Source organism: Trypanosoma rangeli (genome assembly GCF_003719475.1).
Source record: "Trypanosoma rangeli strain AM80 chromosome Unknown Tra_15.4_contig_00343, whole genome shotgun sequence".
Classification (NCBI taxonomy): domain Eukaryota; phylum Euglenozoa; class Kinetoplastea; order Trypanosomatida; family Trypanosomatidae; genus Trypanosoma; species Trypanosoma rangeli.
The window spans coordinates 1-20,093 of NW_021706088.1; the positions used below are offsets into that span (position 1 = coordinate 1).

At 49.8% G+C, this 20,093-nt stretch overlaps 10 protein-coding genes across 10 annotated transcripts, besides 11 other annotated features; all 10 read right to left on the minus strand.

Annotated features, from left to right (window-relative positions):
- The first annotated feature begins 504 nt into the window (after positions 1 to 504).
- Positions 505 to 537: a microsatellite.
- Positions 538 to 585: 48 nt separating this feature from the next.
- Positions 586 to 3,063, minus strand: TraAM80_07790 (putative inositol 5'-phosphatase; the record flags this gene model as incomplete). The annotated part of the gene is made up of 1 exon (XM_029384568.1): positions 586 to 3,063. The coding sequence occupies one exon, from the start codon at positions 3,061 to 3,063 to the stop codon at positions 586 to 588; it is 2,478 nt and encodes an 825-aa protein (XP_029235574.1).
- Positions 3,064 to 3,171: 108 nt separating this feature from the next.
- Positions 3,172 to 3,236: a sequence feature (GA-rich).
- Positions 3,237 to 3,410: 174 nt separating this feature from the next.
- On the minus strand, positions 3,411 to 4,349 carry TraAM80_07791 (glutathione-S-transferase/glutaredoxin; the record flags this gene model as incomplete). The annotated part of the gene is made up of 1 exon (XM_029384569.1): positions 3,411 to 4,349. The coding sequence occupies one exon, from the start codon at positions 4,347 to 4,349 to the stop codon at positions 3,411 to 3,413; it is 939 nt and encodes a 312-aa protein (XP_029235575.1).
- A 393-nt stretch (positions 4,350 to 4,742) lies between these two features.
- On the minus strand, positions 4,743 to 7,145 carry TraAM80_07792 (uncharacterized protein; the record flags this gene model as incomplete). The annotated part of the gene is made up of 1 exon (XM_029384570.1): positions 4,743 to 7,145. One exon carries the CDS (start codon positions 7,143 to 7,145, stop codon positions 4,743 to 4,745), a length of 2,403 nt encoding a protein of 800 aa, XP_029235576.1.
- A 265-nt stretch (positions 7,146 to 7,410) lies between these two features.
- On the minus strand, positions 7,411 to 8,859 carry TraAM80_07793 (uncharacterized protein; the record flags this gene model as incomplete). The annotated part of the gene is made up of 1 exon (XM_029384571.1): positions 7,411 to 8,859. One exon carries the CDS (start codon positions 8,857 to 8,859, stop codon positions 7,411 to 7,413), a length of 1,449 nt encoding a protein of 482 aa, XP_029235577.1.
- Positions 8,860 to 9,341: 482 nt separating this feature from the next.
- TraAM80_07794 (uncharacterized protein) lies at positions 9,342 to 9,755 on the minus strand (the record flags this gene model as incomplete). Its single annotated transcript, XM_029384572.1, has 1 exon — positions 9,342 to 9,755. The coding sequence occupies one exon, from the start codon at positions 9,753 to 9,755 to the stop codon at positions 9,342 to 9,344; it is 414 nt and encodes a 137-aa protein (XP_029235578.1).
- Positions 9,756 to 10,080: 325 nt separating this feature from the next.
- On the minus strand, positions 10,081 to 12,159 carry TraAM80_07795 (HEAT repeat-containing protein; the record flags this gene model as incomplete). Its single annotated transcript, XM_029384573.1, has 1 exon — positions 10,081 to 12,159. The coding sequence occupies one exon, from the start codon at positions 12,157 to 12,159 to the stop codon at positions 10,081 to 10,083; it is 2,079 nt and encodes a 692-aa protein (XP_029235579.1).
- Positions 12,160 to 12,788: 629 nt separating this feature from the next.
- On the minus strand, positions 12,789 to 13,631 carry TraAM80_07796 (uncharacterized protein; the record flags this gene model as incomplete). The annotated part of the gene is made up of 1 exon (XM_029384574.1): positions 12,789 to 13,631. One exon carries the CDS (start codon positions 13,629 to 13,631, stop codon positions 12,789 to 12,791), a length of 843 nt encoding a protein of 280 aa, XP_029235580.1.
- Positions 13,632 to 13,928: 297 nt separating this feature from the next.
- Positions 13,929 to 16,202, minus strand: TraAM80_07797 (kinesin motor domain containing protein; the record flags this gene model as incomplete). The annotated part of the gene is made up of 1 exon (XM_029384575.1): positions 13,929 to 16,202. The coding sequence occupies one exon, from the start codon at positions 16,200 to 16,202 to the stop codon at positions 13,929 to 13,931; it is 2,274 nt and encodes a 757-aa protein (XP_029235581.1).
- Positions 16,203 to 16,234: 32 nt separating this feature from the next.
- Positions 16,235 to 16,327: a sequence feature (A-rich).
- Positions 16,328 to 16,410: 83 nt separating this feature from the next.
- TraAM80_07798 (uncharacterized protein) lies at positions 16,411 to 17,598 on the minus strand (the record flags this gene model as incomplete). Its single annotated transcript, XM_029384576.1, has 1 exon — positions 16,411 to 17,598. One exon carries the CDS (start codon positions 17,596 to 17,598, stop codon positions 16,411 to 16,413), a length of 1,188 nt encoding a protein of 395 aa, XP_029235582.1.
- Positions 17,599 to 17,895: 297 nt separating this feature from the next.
- Positions 17,896 to 17,933: a microsatellite.
- Positions 17,934 to 17,960: a microsatellite.
- A 21-nt stretch (positions 17,961 to 17,981) lies between these two features.
- Positions 17,982 to 18,010: a microsatellite.
- A 268-nt stretch (positions 18,011 to 18,278) lies between these two features.
- Positions 18,279 to 18,327: a sequence feature (A-rich).
- A 63-nt stretch (positions 18,328 to 18,390) lies between these two features.
- Positions 18,391 to 18,442: a microsatellite.
- An 80-nt stretch (positions 18,443 to 18,522) lies between these two features.
- Positions 18,523 to 18,566: a microsatellite.
- A 111-nt stretch (positions 18,567 to 18,677) lies between these two features.
- Positions 18,678 to 18,697: a microsatellite.
- Positions 18,698 to 18,957: 260 nt separating this feature from the next.
- Positions 18,958 to 18,983: a microsatellite.
- Positions 18,984 to 19,188: 205 nt separating this feature from the next.
- On the minus strand, positions 19,189 to 20,093 carry TraAM80_07799 (uncharacterized protein; the record flags this gene model as incomplete). Its single annotated transcript, XM_029384577.1, has 1 exon — positions 19,189 to 20,093. A coding segment is annotated over one exon (905 nt), but the record flags the coding sequence as incomplete, so codon positions are not given.

Sequence of the window (20,093 nt, forward strand, 5' to 3'; positions counted from 1 at the left end):
TCTTGGCCTTAAGGCGCCTTGTCAATGCCAAAGCACAGCAGCTGGTATTTAAACGAGCAACTTCACACCATCTGCGTTGCGTGCGTCTCCGAGGTTTTCTTCTCAGTCACCACAAACAGAATATGATCATGAAGAGAAGAGGGGGCATGCCATACATGCCACACCTTTCAGAGTAGCTGTCATGTACTTCAGAGACAACGGCACCCCTCCCCTTCACCCACTCCATCTTAAAAACAAGTAGACGATGTAAAAAAATAATAATAATAATCTCGCAAGGGCTGTCAGATGGAGTTTCAGAGACCCAAATACAAAGACGTACGAAAAACAAAAACAATAATAATAATGATTATTAAAAGTGGTGTGGTCAAGTGCAAGAAACTAGGCGATGTCATACACAAGAGCGTGTGTGTCGGTGTGTGTTCACATGATTGGATAAAAGCTAGATGGCACACGCACAAAACAAAAAAAAAGCCACACCGCGACTGCAACAGTAAAACTGAAGTAATATATGTATATTATACATATATATATATATATGCATGAGGAGAGATGTATGTACAACACATATGGTGTTTATCGAGGTTCTTATGAATTGAGTCCTCTCACGAAATTCTTGAGGCCACTTCGCAAGGAGATTGCCGCCTTTTTAACGAAACCTGCAGAATTCCCATCAGTTTCCTGAATGGGGTAGGCGTATGGGGCAAGTACCACACTGTAGTTTAGTACCTGTAGGGTCTCCCTCGCCCGGAGAAACCGTTGAACATGAGACATGTCAAAGCGGTTATGATCAAATTCAATCACGGCAACACGTTCATTGTATTGAAGAACGGCTCCGTCGTCCTCGGCCATGGAGGGCGGCTGCTCAAAGGTTACTTGACCCACCGCAGTGAGAAACTCCTTGTGCGATGCCGCCTCATCCTCGGCCAGGGATATACAAAAACCTCGTGCAAAACTCGAGTTACTTGTGCCGTTATCAGACGGTAAAGTCAAAAAGAAAATTTCCTTCAATGCCTGTTGAACCGCTTCCGCTAAATCAAATGAGGAAACAGAGAGAGGAACGCCCAGCGCTACTACTGCGCATGACCAATACTGGAGCGGTACAGGACGCGTAAGAAAGATCTGGCTCATTGAAGGAAAGTGAATATCCTTGTTTCTCCCCAATAAAAGCTCAAGGCTCCTGAATTTGCTTCGATCCTCAAACACGTTTTCAAACCGTCGCTGGGTTGCTATCACAGCGTTGTGCGCCGTATACTTCAGACCACAAATATTTCGCAAAAGATTACTGTGCATCGCCGCCGAACTCGTATACAGCTGCGCGACAACATCGCCATTGTGCACGTAGAGTTCAGACAGGGCTCGACCAACCGCCACAGGGCACAGGGCCGGATTGCGGGCCTCATACCACGTGCTTACAAAGAGTTTATCCATTGTCATCTTGTTTCCTTCCATGGAAAAGGAAGCGAGCCCGCACTGACTATCATCGTCTTGTCCTTGTAGAGGCGGCAAAGGTCTTTGATCCACAAAGTGGTCTAATTCTATTTCCAGTGAGCGCAGCATGGAGATGGATGCCTGAAAGCAGGTGAAAAAACACCCAAGGTTTGTTCTATCCAAAGAATCCGCGCAATTAACTCGCAAAAAGCGTCGTTGACAACACCTTCGCGTGACACTACCATCAGAGTGGAGCATACCCACTGTGGCAAGCGCTTCGTTTTCCTGCGGAGCCAAAAACTCCCAGGTGGACTCCCAAAATGTCTTTGCGACCATATCAACGCCGTAGTCCTTGACGAGATTCAGCCAATCAAGATGCACAAGGTCCAGCTTGGCATCGTGGAAAAGGCGCCGCACCACGGCATCCGACTTCCTCACTGCAGCCAAAAAGTGTCTGGCCAAAACACCTTCACCATTCTGAGGATTTTGCCGAAGCAAACTCATGCAACGAAGCTTGGGAGCGGCATCCAGAAGAACACTTCCCATGTCGTAGTTGATAAGCATTGTTAACTGACGAAACACAAACTCAAAGTATGCATCGCACCCTCGCAACACCTCCTCCCTATTTGGACTAAATACCATTGAAGGTTCCGCCATAGTTCGATGGATTTGTGTGGACCAGTGCACGGGAATTGTCCCTCGGAGTATCGTATGACGTGCAAAGGAGATGGAGTCATCCTTGTTCGGTTTCCACAAGATGTATTCGTAAAAGTGATCGTTTCCCGCGGCGTTATTCCCGTTCAGCCCACGTCCAAGGTATCTTGGGCCCGGGTTCAGATTGTTCTGACGACCCAACAGCAGCATGTGAAGAGAAGATGCGTCCTTCAACTTCACGACGGCTTCCTCCGCAAAGCCCCGAAGCAGCACTGAGCAGGCCTCAGAGAGGTCATGCGAACGAAACGGTTGTTGCAGATGCTCTGACCAGTTGCAGTAAAGCGTGGGCGCCGCTCCAGCAGCTGCAGGTGGCGAAAAGGGAAATGGATAACAAAGATCAAAGTCGTCAGAGTAATAGTAGCCCCTCTCGTACGAGTACTGCTGAAACTCCCCCAGTCTTCTTCTGTCCGCCGACAAAAGACAAAGCGGCACTGAATCTGGAATACGCAGCGGCACCCATTCTGTCGAGAGGACACGTTGAATCATGCCGCCAAATGGCAAAGAAGCAATCACCTCCACCCTCTTCGCCACCAAGAGGTAGAGTGTATCAAGAAGAATACACCCAAAGACAGCTAGATACTCCGCGAGCGATTCAAAAGGGCCGCACGCCTCGTACGCCTCCTTAAGACTAGAAAATTCACCCTTGCCGACACTGCGCCAGCGCTCCATCTCCCCGTTACCATTAACCACAAGAGGCACAACATCCCAGCCTCTCTCCCACTTGTTTGTCGTGCGTGCCGCAGTTTTCCTAACAGGCGGCGGTGGCAGTGGTAGTGGGGGAGCGTCGTCAAAAAACATTAGCGGCTCAATTTCAACTGGGGGCGGCGGATCGAGAGGCTTTGGAAGAGTCACAAATACAATTTGCAGACCATTTTTTACGCCTATGGCGCAGCGTTTGCGAGGACACCTGCCAGACTGCATGGAGACGGGCCTTCAGTCAAAAAACTGCGTTCCGTGAAACAAGAAAGCAAAAGCAGCAAGAAGGCGACACAACAAATCGTGGAGGGGAGATGCCAGCAAAAGACGTGCAAAAAAATAAAAAATAAAAAAAATGTTTAACGCAAAAAACCACACAGAAAAAAAAAGAACAAAAAGCCACCCCAGTTTCGCAAGTATGACAAGGCTCATGCATAGAAGTGTGTGTGTACGCAATTCGCGCTAGGATACTTTCAAAATGCATAATAGCTGTTACTATTGTTGCGTCCACCCAAATACACATACATCCTCTCATACCCACAGTTACCGCTACAGAAGAGTCTGCAAGCTTCCTATGCAGCACGGCTTACGTGGCCAAGCTCCTTATCCATGCCATCCAACCACGGCTTAATAGATGTCGCCCGGATAATTTCGTCGTAGACGCGGTGCCCTCTAACAGACTGGAGAACGCCATAAATGTCCAGATCCACCAGATCTGGTTTGGAACCGCCGTGAAACTTTTTCTTCCCACCTAAAAGGGCCTTCTCCACAAAGGTGTTCATCTCACTGTGGAGTTGCGCCTTTGCATCTTCTCCCTCGCGCAGATGTCCACTTTTAATGAGTCGAGGCCTGGTCACGAACTGTGCCACAAGGTACATCACCGGTGCCCCCACCACCTTTAGGAACAATTTGTTCGTGTATGGGATTGTGTCAATATCATTGATGTAAGAGTAACCACGCCACGCACTGTAAAGAGAGGAATTAAATTCCAGCGTCAAAAGGCGTACCATCGGTCCGCGGGCCCACGCACGCCATTGCGCAATTTCTGGATCCTTCAGCTGCTTCCCCACACCCACGTGTTGTGCAAGAGTGTTGACAATGATTTCAGAGTCCGCCAGAATGGGGCCATTGTGTCCGTGCACGTTCAACTGCAATTGTGGAACCTTTTTGTACGCAAAGGCGGAAATCTCCCTCTTCCACATCGGCTCCACTTCAACGCACTTGTAGGGAATTTTGGCGTAGTCCAGGAAGGCTTTGGCCATCCCACAAAAGGGGCAGGTTGAGTAGCGATAGAGAACAAGCTGCGGGTGCTCCTTTGGATTCTTCAGGTGTGAAAGAGCCCATGACAGTTCCTCCTGATTTTGTGTCGCGTTGAACTCCTCAGCTGTGCAGCTTTTGTTTTCCTTCAGTCGTCGCTGATATGTAAAGTAGCCCCCGCCCAGCGCCAGCGAGCCGACCAGGCCCGTGGCTCCAAGGAACTTTCGCCCAACTGATCCTTTACCAAAAGTCATCTCATAAAATTCAGCTAAATTGCGAGCATGCGCAGCCACAAACCGTTGCCGCAGTGGTACAACCAAAAGAAACAAAAAAAAAAGGGGGGTGGGGAGGGGGGCAATGCGGACCAAACCAACAGCATTGGCTTGGTAAAGCCAAAAGATGGCCTCTCATGGAGTACGCATAATGCCGTACAAGGACGGCACCGCTGGAATAGCAGAAAAACACAAGAGTTCAATGAAATAGAGGCATAAACCGGCACAAACGAAAAAAAAAAACACTCACGATAAGGACGCAGCCACCAAAAGAAACAAGGCAAAATAACTAAACAAATACAACAAAGCACAAAGAGTCAAACAATAATAATAAAATATAACTGCCCACACCGGAAAAAACGTGTGGTTGTTGCGTTATGATTCTTCCGCGGCGCTATCACCGTTGCGTGGCGCTTCCAACTCCAACAAGCGCAACGCCACCAACTCCTCGATCTCCTCACTCCTACCATACCGCCGCCGGTACTCATTCAGCTCCAGCAGCAGCGATTCGACACCCTCAACACTGTAAGGGATGTGCTGAAATAACGACGAAACATGCCGCATACGACTCTCCAGTGACTGTACACAGTTCTTCAACACAAGGATTTCGTCGTCTCTAGCAGCGATCTGATCCTCCCTCTCCATCCACATTTTTGTTGAAGAGCTCAGACGTTCCAAGCGTGTGTCAATGTCCTCCACCGTGTTCACCAGTCGCGTTAGTTGAGACTCCTGCTGCATTGACTGTATGATGCCCACCATGGAATCACATGCGGTGGTGACTGTACGAGATTCTTCATGCCGCGTTAATAGCATCCCCCTTACACACTTTAATTGCTTCTTAAGCCCCACAATCTCGGTATCCCGAATGGAAACCGTTGACGCCAGATACCTGCTGCCTTCCAACTTCTGCAACTCCCGCCGCAATAGCTGCAACTCCTCCCGAGTTTCCGCAAGAGCCAAAAATGCTCGTCTTTCATTTTCATCAGCCTCAACTTGAACCCGATTCAACAATTCGTTGCATCCGTCTTTTTCACGCTGAGTTTTGTTAAGCTCTTCTTGAAGGTACGTTAGTGTATGAAGCATTTTTTCGTCTTTTCGTTCCAGCATAGACACATGCCCAGTGAGGGTGGCCACTTTGCATCGTTCCGTGTGCAGAGACCTCTCCAATCCCTCTACCACCTCGGCGAGGTTTAGGAATTCCTGCTGCGCTCTTGCAGCCTCCTCACTCGCCTCCAAAGCACTCTGAAGTTCTTTCTCAAGTTCTTGAACGCGGGCGCGTTGCCGGTTGCCATCATCCTGCGAATCTTGCGAGGGATAGACGTCACTGCTGTCCACAATGTCTAGTTTGTGCAGTTCTACCTCCAACTGAAGCAGACGGCTACGAAGCTCAGACTCTCTCGCCTGAGAGGCGGTATTTAGAGCCAAAAGGTTGGCCAACTGCACGTCAACCCTCGAGTCAAACCCACTTTCTTTCAGGTGCCCCACAGCCAGACGAAGATCACACAACAATAGCCTGTTTCGCTCCTTCTCCACCTTGTACTTTTCCTGCCAGTACTCCACCTGATCTCTCAGGCTCCTTAGCCTGCTCATACTGTGCGGTTTATCATCCTCCGACCGGAGGACTGACACTTGTTCAGCAAGGCACTTGTCAAGCGCAAGAACCGTTGCAGCCACGCTCGCCCTCTCGCTGGTGGGGTTAGAGACAATCTCCACCACCTTTTGACGATATGCGTCCATCATTTCCAGCAGACACACGTTCTTCTTGCGCAGGTGTGTGTTCTCGCCCCGAAGCACCGCAGCTGTCGCCATCACCGAGGCACCTGCCTGTATTTCACCATCGTCTATGCCCTGATCTGCCCATGAAAGACGCAGGTTCCCACAAAGCATCCAAAGGTTCGCCACACGAACGACACCGGTCAGAAACAGGCCAGCGACGACAGTATCACGCCCAATTCCCATTGCAGAATTAACCTTAAAAAGCCTTAGAGGTGTGCAGCTGCAGGAATCCCAGACCGTCACCAAAAACTCCGCATCAAACGACACAATACGTGTTAAAGACATTGAGACAAGCTGTTGCACCCTTGCGCATGGGATCAATCGCTCCTTTTTGAAAGCTGCCCTACCATTAATAGTTTCCAGTATATGAAATACAGTTATCCATTGTTTCCCCCCCACCCAGCAGGAGTTGGCATGCGCCGTCTCACGTTGTGCGCTCACCAACACAGCCGTGGTAGCAGACTCCACGGTGTGTACACATACAGGGCAAGAGGTCTTCTCTCCCCAGAGTGCCATTCGGTCCTCCTGTACAGTTAATAATAGCGCCTCAGAGTTGACGGGAAAGACCGCAAGGATGTCGGCGCCCTCACACGGGAACACACGACGTACCGCCATTTGTTCCAAATCCCACGTTTGAAAGGCACCTTTCTGGCTAGTCACAAAAAATAAAGGACAACTCTCAAAGGTGTGTAAATTATCGATTCTTCCCAGGCCCGCATTAAGCACACCAATCAGCACACCGCTCATGTCACATAGGATGATGTGACCACTGCGTGTGAGGAGCCATAATTTATTCGCTGCAGTCCGAATCGCTCCGCACCTCTCCGGCAGATGCACCGAGTCCAGCACATCACTTCCATGGGAATCAAGCACGTCAACGTACTCTCCGCATGAGCGCAGAGCCCAAACAGCGCCGTTGATGGACGCCAAACTACAATACGACTCGCCTCGGTTCAAAAGACCCTCCGTGCCGTCCGCAAGAAGCACCTTTGACGTTGACATCACACGAGCTCAGCCCTCCCAGTACACCCACACACAAAGAAAACAGTCACGTGCTCTGTGCTTTATATCCCCTCCTTGTTGTCGTGGTGGGAAAAGCTGCTTAACGAGAAGAGAAAAAAACGGATTAAAAAAAAAAGGCTCGGTTGACAGTCATGAGCCATCAGTTGGGTTGGGGAGGAAATACCTCCGACACGCACGCAAAAAAAAAAACGGCAACAACAACGCATACTTGTAATATTATGCCTCACACAAGAAAAGCTGAGCCTCACGCAGCGTAGCGTATGGAAGGCATGCCATCCGCCCATGATTTGGTGTGTTTTGGCCAGTGCTCGTCGTCAGTATGATTCAGGCCGTTAGCGTAAACTCGGGGTTCTTTTCGCACCTCTTTTGACAGTGCCATCTCTCCGAGAGACTCGTACGGGCGTATCCGACGCCTCGCGCGGTTTTCCATTTTACGATACTTGCGTCCATACTCATCTTGGTCACCGTGCACAATGGCGTTCACACGATTGGCGTAGACCTTGCGCGAAAGTCGCCTAAATGGTTTCTCTGGTGTATCCAACGCATGAAGCATTTGCATAATATTGTTGTCGTTGTTGCACGTAGTTTTCCGCTTGAGTGCTTTTTTTTCCTCCGTGCTCAGCAGAAAGGTGCGCTCGGCCTCCTCCTGACTGCGCCGCACGCGAGCACGTGCGAGCTCCTCCGGGTCCAAGGGCCATTGCCCCTTTGTGTCCAAGCCATTTTCCACGTGTTGCGCAATAAAGGCAATGCGCTGGCTGTAGTCCACCAGAGCAGAAGGCCACAACTCAAATGCCTCTGGTTTTCGCAATGCGAGTCGTCGAAGCATTGACGCCCGCTTTTGACGTTTTCGTTGCAGCCAGTGAAATCGGCGCTTGCCTTGTCGAGCATCTCGCAATTCAGCTAACGTTAATGTCTCCTCCTTTGCCGCCTTGTACTCCCTCGCTTTCTTTTGCTTGTCCCACTCTAGGCGCCGCCTATCCAACGGCATGCGACCGAGTGTCACACGAAGAGCCTCATCCTCCTCGGTGAGTCCCAATGACCCGTACTTTACACGATCCCGTATGCTGTACGGCAAAGCCTTCACCCACTCCGGAAAATATGTGTCATCATCGAGCATGTAGGCATCCAGACGCATAGAGGGATATATGCCGTATTCCTCCACAAGACGCGTTTGGTGTCGTTCAATGGTCTCCGCCTCATCGTCTGCGTGTCGCAACTGTGTGAACAACTTATGAAATTCTTTGGCCGTTGGTGGTTGCCCAAATTTGTCCACCATGTGCTCTCGGCGGTCTACCTCCCGCTCCATCAAGCGTTGCAGTGCGGTCGTGTACTCGCTTCCTGGATCAGATGATGTCAGTCTCTCTTCATCCATCACACGTACGGCAGCGATTGCCTCCTTCTGAAGCGGCTGCGCAGCACCGTTGATCAGCTCTTTCTCCATACGTGAATCAACACCTAATGCATTCATTTCCTCTTTTTTTTTCTCCTCCCTGCGAAGTCGCTCCGTCTTGCGTAATACTTTGTTCATGGCCGTAATGCTCTTCTTGCTGCGATACACCGTTGGCTCCGTGAACGGGTCGCCCCGCTCCTTGTCACTCAGCAGGCCTTTGTTGAGGTTGATGCCCCCAGCGGGCGAGCGAATTCCAAAGGGGAGACGCTGAAACGAAGACAAGCACAGTGACCACCGTTTCATTTCTGTTCCCACAAGCCTACAACACACATACAGACACAGAGATGCAAACGCAAACAAAAGAAAAAGATTTTTTTTTTAAAAAAAAAGGGTTGAAGAACACCCACAAGTGTTCGCGGTATCTTCCCGCACGTTCCATAGGCAAAGAAGTAAATAAATCCCCCCCCCCCCCAAAAAAAAAAAAAAAGAGATATGGCGATTGTACATACATGTGCATAGGCAGATAGGTATGTCGAGGCACAGCAGAAACCATCCAACCTGTGTCTCCCAAGAAGATCCTCACTATGTGCATATGTATATATTATTATTGAGGAGAAAAAAGAGCAATAGTAATAATAATAACAATCCGTAGGAACAACGTCTTATTTATAGTTGACGTTATGCCTTCGCCGCAACTTCCTTTTTTTTTTTTTTCATTCCTCTTCTTCCCTCATCTGCGAATTGTGTTTCCCTCGAAAATAATTACAGGACCCCCAGTGGGGTTCCTACATCTTCAATGCCTTAGATCTCTTGTAGCTCAAGTAGCGGTAGCAATTGACACCATTCACGCAAGCCATCCCAAAGTTTAAAGCAGAGAGTGCACGGGTTCCGGAGTTCTGTGGATGAATAAGAAGTACATACACGAACCACAATAGACCCGTGACAGTGAGAGCGGCACTGGAGTTGAAGTCAACCTTCTCCGCCGGGGGGCTTCCAATGAAGATGCCGTAAAGTGGAATAACACTGAGGGACCCCTTCATAATAGGTGCAACATTGTAGGCGGAGTTTAGGTAGGCCACCACGGAATACTTCTCGTATGGTTGCAAGCACTGAAACAGCCTCGCGTCTCCCACATAACGATGGAACAATTTGGGAAGGGCCCTTGGAATAGCCTGCTGTGCGGCGGTGGTAGCAGACATGTTTCCTTGTTTTATTACTTTTTTTTTCCTTTTATCGGTGTGCGCTTGTCGTGCTAATGGAGCCTCAGTGCGCAAGGAAGGAGAAAGAAACCAAAAGGTTTATGTGTACGCGCGTGAGTGTGTTTTGCGTGAGAGGGGGGGATGGGCACGGGGTGAAGGAGAAACTGTTTGCACAATGGGAGACGAGCAAAACCCAAAAAAAAAAAAGCAGGGGGGGGGGGAAGAAAATAAAATGAATGCGTCCAGCAACATGGAGGAACACGGCGTAAAAGGAACGCACATATACGTTGGGACGTACGCATGATGGACTTCGAACTTACGAGCGTCATGGCAAGCTTGTGTCCCTCAGCCGCTGAAGAACAAGCTTTCGTTCAAAGTCGGAGACGCATCGCTGTGCCTCCTTGCTCAGCTGCAGCAGTTGACTCCAGTCAACGGGACATTCTTCCTTACTTGCCTCATGCGCCTGCGACTCACGCTCAAGTGTGACGAGGCTTGGAATTACCTTTAGTCGACGATAGAGCAAGGACTGTTGTGGGGATCCCTGCGGTAAAATGAGCTGCATAGAGAAGAGAGTCCGAACCAGCGGTAAGCACCTTGAGGGCTCCATTAACGACATCCGAATGTAACCAAATATAGGAGACTCTATAAGCCGCACAAGACGTTCCAGCTGCAAAAGTGCCGCCGCAGACATCTCCAGACTGCCCATAAATTGAATCAACTGGAAGGCGTGCCCATACGCACGCGAAAGCAGGCAAAGTGAAAGAGCCGCTACAGTGTTGTACCGCCAACACGGATACATCCCAACAAAAGTTGTTCGAGCCCGCTCATCCTCCACTCCACGATTCAGTATTTCACGAAGAGGGAGAAACTCTCGTGATGTCAGTACCATCGTATTCAGCGTGATGACAACCTTCTCAAGAAAGCGTTTGTCTTCATAGGCCGAAAGCACCGCAGAAAGCTTTAGGCATAACTTCTCACACTGTCCCAGGTCCTCACCCTGATATTGCAACTGCAGTTGTTTGATAATTGTCGGCGCCTTTGGCAGCAGTACGTCCGCCTTTGCGTGAAACAAGTCCACGAGTCGCGAAACAAAGAAGTCAAAGTAGCGATCACCAGAAATGAAGCACAGCGTCTCGATAGACTTGTGAACCACGTGAGCCGACTGGTCGCACAGCAGAATTAGAAGAGTTTCAAACGTCTCTGTAAAATTACGTTCCACGACAGCCGAGTCCTTGTGAAACACGAGCGCTATCCACTCCAGAGCAGCCACACGCGACTCCTCATTCCCTCGGCCAGTGAGTTGTGTGACCACACCTCGCAGTACGGCGTCGTACGGGACAGTCTTCATACCAATGTGCTTCGAAGCGACAAGCTGCATGAGTCTGTGGTTGACATTTTGGGCCGCCAATCGCGTCTCAAGATCCTTGGAGCCCAACTGCAACAAGGACGCCGCGACGGCCCTGTGAATGAGATGGACCAGCTTGTCTGTGCCAAAGTTCAACAGTTCGAGCATCCACTCCAATGCGTTCTTCCGTATCAGTGCCACCTCGGCTTCCTCCACGCATTCAGCAGCTATCGAGAGCAAACTATCCAGTTGAATATTCATGTGTCGCAAAAAGGCATCCCTTGTGTCGCGAAGACACTTTTGTAGTAGCCGCGCCGCCTCCCCTCCCCCGCATCTGCCGGAAAGAATTAACAACGGCTTCAGAAATCTCCAAAGAAGGAGGATCAGTTCATCACCGGGGAGGTCAAGCACGTGACTAATCCACTCGAAGCACCAATTCAAAAGGGATACATCGAGAACCTGTTCCTTGCGTGTTGTGCTGCTGTACGGTGCCAGCACCTCCGTGATGAACGTGACGAAGAGGTCGGTTGGCAGCTTGAACGACTCCTTGCCCGTAACGACCTCGCGAAGGGACAACGACACCTCTCCAGCCAGCAGCGCCACACGTCCATCCTGGTCGTTTATACAGGAAGCGAGCCCCCAAAACACCTGCATGAAACACACCTCCAACAACTGAGTCTGAAGTTGACGGACAATCGCATGCGCCGCCTCAAGGGCCGCCAGTCGCACCGTTGCATCAACGTCCGTAACACTCTCAAAAACCATAGATGAAATCAACGACACCACCTCATGAGGATGAGTTCGTAGAGGTAGGGAACCCACAATGGCCCGCACGGCGCTAAGACCGCCTCTGCGATACGTCGCGGAAGTAACGCTGAGAAGAGCCACTTCCGCCTCACGCAGTTCATGCATAATAATGTTATATGCTTCCGCTGGGGGATTTTTTGCAAATACAGCAGCAGCCTTTGACGCCACATCCCGAGCCCCTTTTTGCCGCGACTCCACCTTGGAATCCACCAGGAGCTTCAGTGTCTGCGGGGAGATGAAAGTATTCGACATGTGAATCCAGAGGAAGACGGGAGAGTAGCGCCCCTATCAAACCCCTCGGAAGGCAGAACAGAAAACAAGGAAAAACGAAAACGAAAACAGATGTAAAATAACTTCAGCATCCTCCTTGCCCAAATGGTGGACCCAAAAATTCAAATGCATCCATACAGGTATACATACTTGTTTGTTTGTACATCCGCATACCTGCATACCTTGACGCATATGCGACACGGCCACGCAGAAACAGGGTGTAAGCCATGAAATTACATCCAGCACCACCCTGGCTCTTTTGGAGGCTACGCAGGCAAAGAGTATCCACGCAGAAGGCCCATATATACTTTTCGTGATGGGGACCTGTCCCAAAAGGGTTTTCAAAGAAAGATACGAAGGGGTGGCGCTATACACACTCATTGCTTTTCGTTGTTTGCTTGCCACATAAATAAGCCTGCATACATCCATGTCAGATAAAACACTCAGACACACACACATAGAAACAACAGCGCACATAACTCAAAAAAAAAAAAAAACTGGAAAGTAGGGTGACAAGCAACCCCCTCAAAAACATTTTTGCAAGCTACCAACAAAATCCAAAATGCCGTGGAGCATAAATGTAACATCATCACACCTTTTTTTTCATTGAATCATAAGGGTATTGAACGGTGAGAGGTGCGCCGGATTCGCCCTGTATTTATGCTACATAAAATAGTCTCCACAAACGCGTTCACCGTCACCGGATCCAGTGATCTGGTGGAAACACCACCGCTGCGGCCAGATATATCCTCAACAAGGTTCCAGACACTCTTCTCCGTCGGCTCGATCACGTCGTCCGCTGCACGGGCACTGTATTCACTAAGAAGATATTCCACCACTTCCAACATGCATTCCAGCGTGAGGGGAAGTCTCCTCCTTTTTCGGTACTCACCCAACCCGTCCATCAAATCACCTGTTTGCGAGGGGAGTTCATCCGTTCGGTGTGGCGACAACCGAGAAGTGTGCCCGAGAGGCTCGTTGCGCCTCGTCCCAGCAGAAGGGGGGGTCCTTGTGAAAAGGCATCCACCTTTTGGCAAAGGCCCCTCGAGACTGGCAGCGCCGTCTTGTGCGCTGACGCTGGGGATGCCGCTATTAAACGAACTCCTCCAAGACACGGCGGCATTTGGCACCAACGACGGCACAGCACTGAATTTGTGTACGAGCAAATGGGCAAAAACTTTCAGCATGTCGGCCGGTTTGCCATCCACGGGGACAAAGCAGTTCTCCTCGGCGCTAAACGCAAGCAGGGACGAGTCCAGCAAAATGGGCATGCGCGTCGGCCCCTCCGGAGATATGGAGGTCGTCGGCTCAATTAACAGTCGTGCAATTTGCTGCAGCATATCCTCCGCGGAAAGGGGATCCTGCACCTTCAGCCGCAACTTTTGCGGGGCGTTATCATGAATGGAGGTGTGCACCAAAAACTCCCTGAAGGCGTCATCGCGGAAGTCCAACATAGCGCACTAACCCATACAGAGAACGCGTCAAACAGAACAGCGAATCAGAGAAGCCCAATTACAGAAAATAAAACAACAGCACCAAAACACGCAGACCTCCTTCCACGAGAAGCCTGCGTGCAACAACAAGAACAAAAAAAGAAAAAACGGACAGGTCCACCTCCCCACACACACATACAAAGTTGCAGCAAAAACGAAGAATTGCAGCCTCGTCTAATTTCCACTCACCTTCCAGCAAGCCAAAGAGGAAAAAAAAAAACGACAGAGACCTCACGAAGAGAAACATTTTAGTTTCACCTACAACGCGGCCTCAATATCCATCAGTACGATAGCTGTGCTGTCAACTGAAGCTGCATCGGGCACCACCACATTTGAAACATCTACAGTCAAATTGTCATCACTCACCAACCCGATTCTCACACCACTACCTTCCGATTGTGTTATTCCACTCAACTCGTCGATGGCAGAAGAAAGTTTACTCCGCCAGCAGCAAAAATGCTTCTTCCTATTACGCAATGAAGCTTGGGCACAATCACCTCGGAAAACGGAAACATTTCCGCCTTTCTTTAACGGCTTCCTACTGAGAAAATCACAAACACCCAGCTCCGCTGCCCGCTGCTGTGCCTCACACAGCTCCGTGCGCAGCGAGCTGCACGCGTGCAAGAGACGCTTGTTCTCTGTTCGAAGTTCAGCGGCAGTCGCCTCCGCAGTCGACAGCTGCTCCTGCAAATTCTCGCGCTGCTGCATGCCACGCTGCTCCGCCGCATCCAGTCCTTGCCGAAGGTTGTGGCACAGTGTCTGCAGCTCCCCCACCTCGACGGAGGCATCACCCAGCTCCGCTGCCCGCTGCTGTGCCTCACACAGCTCCGTGCGCAGCGAGCTGCACGCGTGCAAGAGACGCTTGTTCTCTGTTCGAAGTTCAGCGGCAGTCGCCTCCGCAGTCGACAGCTGCTCCTGCAAATTCTCGGGTTCTTTCTCTATGCTACCATTGTTGTCAATGAATGTACTGACGTCTGTATGATTGTAGTCTTTATTCTTATTGTGTTCCGTGATGCCAGGATTTGGATGTGAGGAGTCTATTAGATGTCCTATTCCTCTTAAGTGTCTTATTTCATCGGATAGTATGCGTAACTCACAGCAGGCGTCATCCCTCTCTTGTTCGGTTTTCTCGAGCTCTTCTTGGAGAGAGGCAGCGTAGCCAGTCCAGTACTCATTAAGGACCCGCATCTTCTGCTCGTACGCATCTTCATCCGATACCGCACTTTTTGTGGATTTTTTACGATAATGTTCAGAGTCGTTTTGCGCCGTCTCGAGGGCGCTCCGCAAACGAAAAAGTGAAACATCGTACTCCTCCTTTGTGTGGAAAATGATCGCCTCTTGGCGTTTTATTTCTTCCGACAAGTCATGTAATTTAATCTCCTTCTCTATGCATCTAGGACACTCGACAAAGGTGGACGATGTCAGACGCCGCACCTGGGCTTCTAGTAGATGCACGCGGCTAGCTAACCAGTGTTGAACCTCAACTAGATGTGTGGTTGGGTCAACTTGTTTACGGCTAACGGCCTGTTGCATAATGGACATGGCCCGTACACCAAAGGCCAGTGCCAGACGTGTTTCTGGTAAATACCTTTCTGAGGGTGGCAAGCACAACAGAACGTAACATCTGCCATCTCTTCCCAATGGCTCCTGTAGCAGACGGGTGAGTTTGCTGTCCCGAAAAGGAACGTGTGTCTTCTTGGGGTCAGTCAGTGCATTCATGACACTGCAAAGGGATGAGAGAGATTGGTTGATTGTGATTGTCTCGGCCTGACGAACGCCATCGTTACCAGAGTCCTTCAGTCGCTCGCACCCAGCAAGGTCGGCAAAGTATATCCTCCCAGTCGTCACCAGAGAAGAAGGAACCTCGTCGCTGTCGAATGTCTCTTCATTCAGCGTGTAGTCGTTCCGAAGTTTACGGCGACGCCTTATCTTCAACGTCACAAGACAGTGTCTATGGGTATTTGTGGCATTGAGGCGTGTGGCGTTGCGTGAGCGGGATAACTCGGCTTTCCTCCACACTTGTGTAAGCTCCTCTGGGGATCGAATAGGCATCTCTGTCGCCCCTCGTACGTAGACACCCGTGTCTGGAAACTCTCGCAGCTGCAGATCGGTTTTGGACGGGTCAAAAAGGTCCGACACACGCTCCATGTACAGCTCCACACACTCCATTGTGACCGTTGTCTCGTACGTAAGACGCTCTAAGTCGGCAACTTGTAGTAATAGACGGACGACCACAGGTAGCAGCTGGTTCAGGGTGTGGGTCTTCCCGCCACCCGTCGGACCGTACAAAAGCACCGCCTCTTGGTAACCCTTCAACACCTCTCGCACCAATCCCACCACGAGAGTATCGCAAATTTCCTGCAACGTTGTTGCTGCATGAAAGACACCGTCGAAGTGGTAACTATCTGTCTGCCCAACGCGGATGCACCGCTTTTCAGGTTCCGCCGTGAGACAACTCGGCTCCTGCGCCCTTAACTCGTCGTCAGTGAGGGGCCGCACACGCACAAAGCAGTGTGCCGGCTTTAAGGACATGCGAACCGCACCCGAGGACCCTCTGATGCGGGAAAGAGAGAGAAGAACATATACACATAAAGAGAAAAAATAGAAAAAAAAACAGCAGAATGAAGCATCAAAACGTCTAAAAAGAAAAGGAAAAACATACAGCTCAGCAGCAATCTGACACACAGCAAAATAAAGACAAAAATGCACTCACAAGACTACTGCCTCTGTTAGCAGTCTTCTAGCACATGTCAGCCAGGGGGTATTCAAGACGCGATAACATCTTCCATAGCAAAGGGGATATGGATGGCCTTGACAATGGTCCGTCAAAAGGAATGGACACCGTGTGACTCATCCCTTCCTTACCATCCTCTTGTGGTTTACTTCTAGAAAAAAAAATAGTGGGAAACGGCACTGTAGCCACGGTGCTTGGATCGCATCTATAACGCACCCATGGCTCGTCGCCAAGGATCCTCTGGACGAATATGTCATTCATGGTATTCAATGCAATCAGTTGCTGGTTATACACCACAGAAGCCAGCTGCTCATGGGACCAGTTCTGCAGACAAAACATCATTGGGGCTGCCTCAAATGTAATCAAAGAAATTCCAATTGCATCTCGTTTTGGAACCAAATCGAGATGTGCCTCGTCTACCAAAAACCCACCAAGTACACAAAGCATGTTGCCCCGTAAATGGGCTTGGTGCATCACACGACCTGGAACGCGTGTGGGGGCCTGATAATATTCCATTGTCTTCCAGTTGAGAAATCCAACGTAATTATTGACAGCAATCGTGGGCAGCTCATCCCCCGCTTCGTCCGTCTCAAGTGTTATTTCAAAGCCCCCATAAATGACAATTGCGGAGCTATTGACCGCGTGGACAGTGTGCCCCCACAGTGGGGGAAACCGCGCCTCCGAAAAAACGCGCCAAACACCCGTCGTGGTATCCAAGACATGAATCGCGTAGAATCCACTCGCCAGTAGTTCCCGCATTTCGTTTGCGGTGACGTCGCCCAGCAAAGGCTTCCCACCCACAACAATGAGGCTATTTTCCACCGCAGTCATCGTGTGATGCGAGCGGTTTCGAGGTTTCCACCCGCACGCCACCGTCTCCCAGTGCAGCTCCTGCAGGTCAATTACAAACACCTCCAGCAGGTCGTGTTCAAGCGAGATTGCCGCGGTGCATAATGTCGCAACGCTGGGCGGTTCTCCACCTGAGAGATAAAGTCGTAATCCACGCAGCGCCGTTGCATGAAACCGTGTTGGAGGAGGAAACACGCCTGAGCAAACCTCCTCATGCCAACGCAAGGAGGGCAAATTCAGCCACCAAAGCCTGTCTGTGGATACTCCGCTAAACAACAACAAATTGTCGTGGTACACATGGGCACTGAGACTATTGGCCGTTGTACTCGTTGTCGTCGTCACCATCGCGTGCGTTTGCTCATGTCCTCTTCCTTTCTACGTCCGGTGAAAAAAAAAACAAGAGGGCGGGCCCAATAGTTACACACAACAAGAAATAAAAAAGCTGGTAAAAAAAAAACGCATCACTTTTCATCCCCCAGCCACCGCAGAGCCGGTCACACAACACCCTCCACCCTCAACCGCCCTTGACGGGGGTGTCGTCCCTTCATGCTCGGCATTTCATCCGCTTGCAACAGTTTCACTTAGGAGAGCCGGAAATAAAGCTACCTTCCCATTTTCTTTTCGAAATCCGTCAATAAACACCTCTCTCTCTCTCTTTCTCTTTCTCTCTCTTTCTTTCTTGATTTCCTTTTTTTCCCCCTCTCTTTTTCACAAGAGAGTTTGTCTCCTTTTTTTTTCTTTGTTCTTTTTCTTCTTTGGCACGTTATGTGCGTATCTGCCACCTCGTTTTGTCTCGATTTATCCCTGTGTCCACTCCGGCCCTCCTTCCTCCACTGCAGGCACCGCCACCGCAGAAGATTCTTTTTTTTTTTTTGTTAATAAAAAAAAAACAGAAACAAATCAAGCAACCTAAAAACGACAGTGCAGCACACATACGGGCATACATGTATACATTCCAGAGACCAATAGACTCCGAGCGCGGACTGCAAACACGGTGGACGTACATTTGTAGGCGTAATCAAATCAAAAAAGAATCCTAAAACCAAATCAAAAAAAAAACAACAAAAAAAAAAAGGGATGAATTCCCTCCGTAGCGAAGAAAAACCGATATCGCATGTATATATGCGGAGAAGCATCTTTTTTTTTGTTTTCATAACCTTTTTTTTCTTCTTTTTTTTCATTTTTTTTTGGAGTGCTGCCCTCTGCGCGCTATGCCTCCCTGCCACGGTCGCAGGAAGGACGGAGACACAGAAGCACCCAAAAAAAAAAATACATACACATACACATATACATATACATATATATATATATATCAAAAAACGCACACACATCAAATGTAATCGTAGTTGACAGCGCAGGCAAAAAAGCAAAGTAAGAAAAAAACAAAAATAAACCTTATCGGAGGCAACAAAGACATTATGCAAGTGTGTGTGTGTGTGTGTGTTCTCCTTTAGATGCGTACTCTGATTGCATCACACACCCCACCCATCTCTTCTATTCCTTTCTTTTTTTCCCCGCTTGGTTCTCGAAGAAGAGTACTCTTCTTGTTGGGGGGGGGGGGGAAATGTTTTTTATTAAGGTTTTCGCTTCCAATTTCCTTCGTGCCTTCCGCCCAACGACGCTTGGTAACATTAATTAGCTCCTTCCCGTATCTCGGCAAGAGTACGGAAGTCTGACATCCATCTGCCTGCGCCTCCTGCTTCGTTTTTTTTATTTTTTTTCTTTTTTTTGTGCTTCTGAGACATACACATTTGCATCCTCACCCATCGCCTCCCTCTTCTGTTTGCTTTGTCGTTTTTGCTGTCATTCCTAACATTAAAAGAAATACCCCACTCGACATCTGACGCAGAATCCCTTTTACTGTTTTTTCTCATTTTTGTTGTTTTTTGTTGCTTCCTCTCTTGTTTGTGTTATCTTTTTTTTTCCTTTTATTGCCTACTCACGCGGTGTGTTGTGCCGGCTCGCATTATGCCCACTGTTTTTTAAGGACTCTCGTGAGCGTCGCTCCAAATCCTTGATAGAATCCGCGCGATGAATAAAGCTTTCACGCTTATCAAGTGGAATGTGGTCCTCAGTTTGAGATAACCCAGCAGGGAACCACGGCTGCCGCACAGCGATGACCTTCGGCAGATGCAACTGCTGCGATGGAAGCTGAGTGTCGTCACCAAGAGGCGTCACTCCGCGGCGCAGAGTAGCTTTGTCACCTTGGTCTCGCTCCGGCTGCGCTGTGGAGAGCGGTTGGCCGATGAGGGAGCCAGAAGGAATGCCAGGGTGCTGCAACTTCCCACCGGAGATTATGGGCCCTTCATCCGGAAGAGTACTCCTTGCGGCCCGCGGCGGCTTGGTGCTGGCCGCTAAATTCCGACCAGCAACCCCTTCCCGCTGCTGATCACCTGCCTCCCCTGCGTTTTCATGCTCAGACTCAGGAATACCCCCAACATTGTGGTCGTCCTCTGACTTCTGTTCCCCCTTTATCGGGTGCTCTGGGAAGGATACAGTATGCACGTTTGATTCTGCACCTTTCCCACCAGGAGACATACGTTGAGCAGCGTTTCCTTCCCCACCTTGACGACCCACTACGTCCCCTCGAACATTTTCATCACCATCAGCATGTTCTTCCTCTCCAGGGTATTCGTGGGCCTGTGGCCGGCCAAAAGATGCCTTCTTCTTTGCGTGCCTTTCGTCTCCAGGGGAGTCCCGAACCCGTGCCTGATCAGAAGACGGTCCTCTCTTTGAATGCTCCTCCTCTCCAGGGTATTCGTGGGCCCGTGCCTGATCAGAAGACGGTCCTCTCTTTGAACGTCTTTCGTCTCCAGGGGAGTCCTGAACCCGTGCCTGAT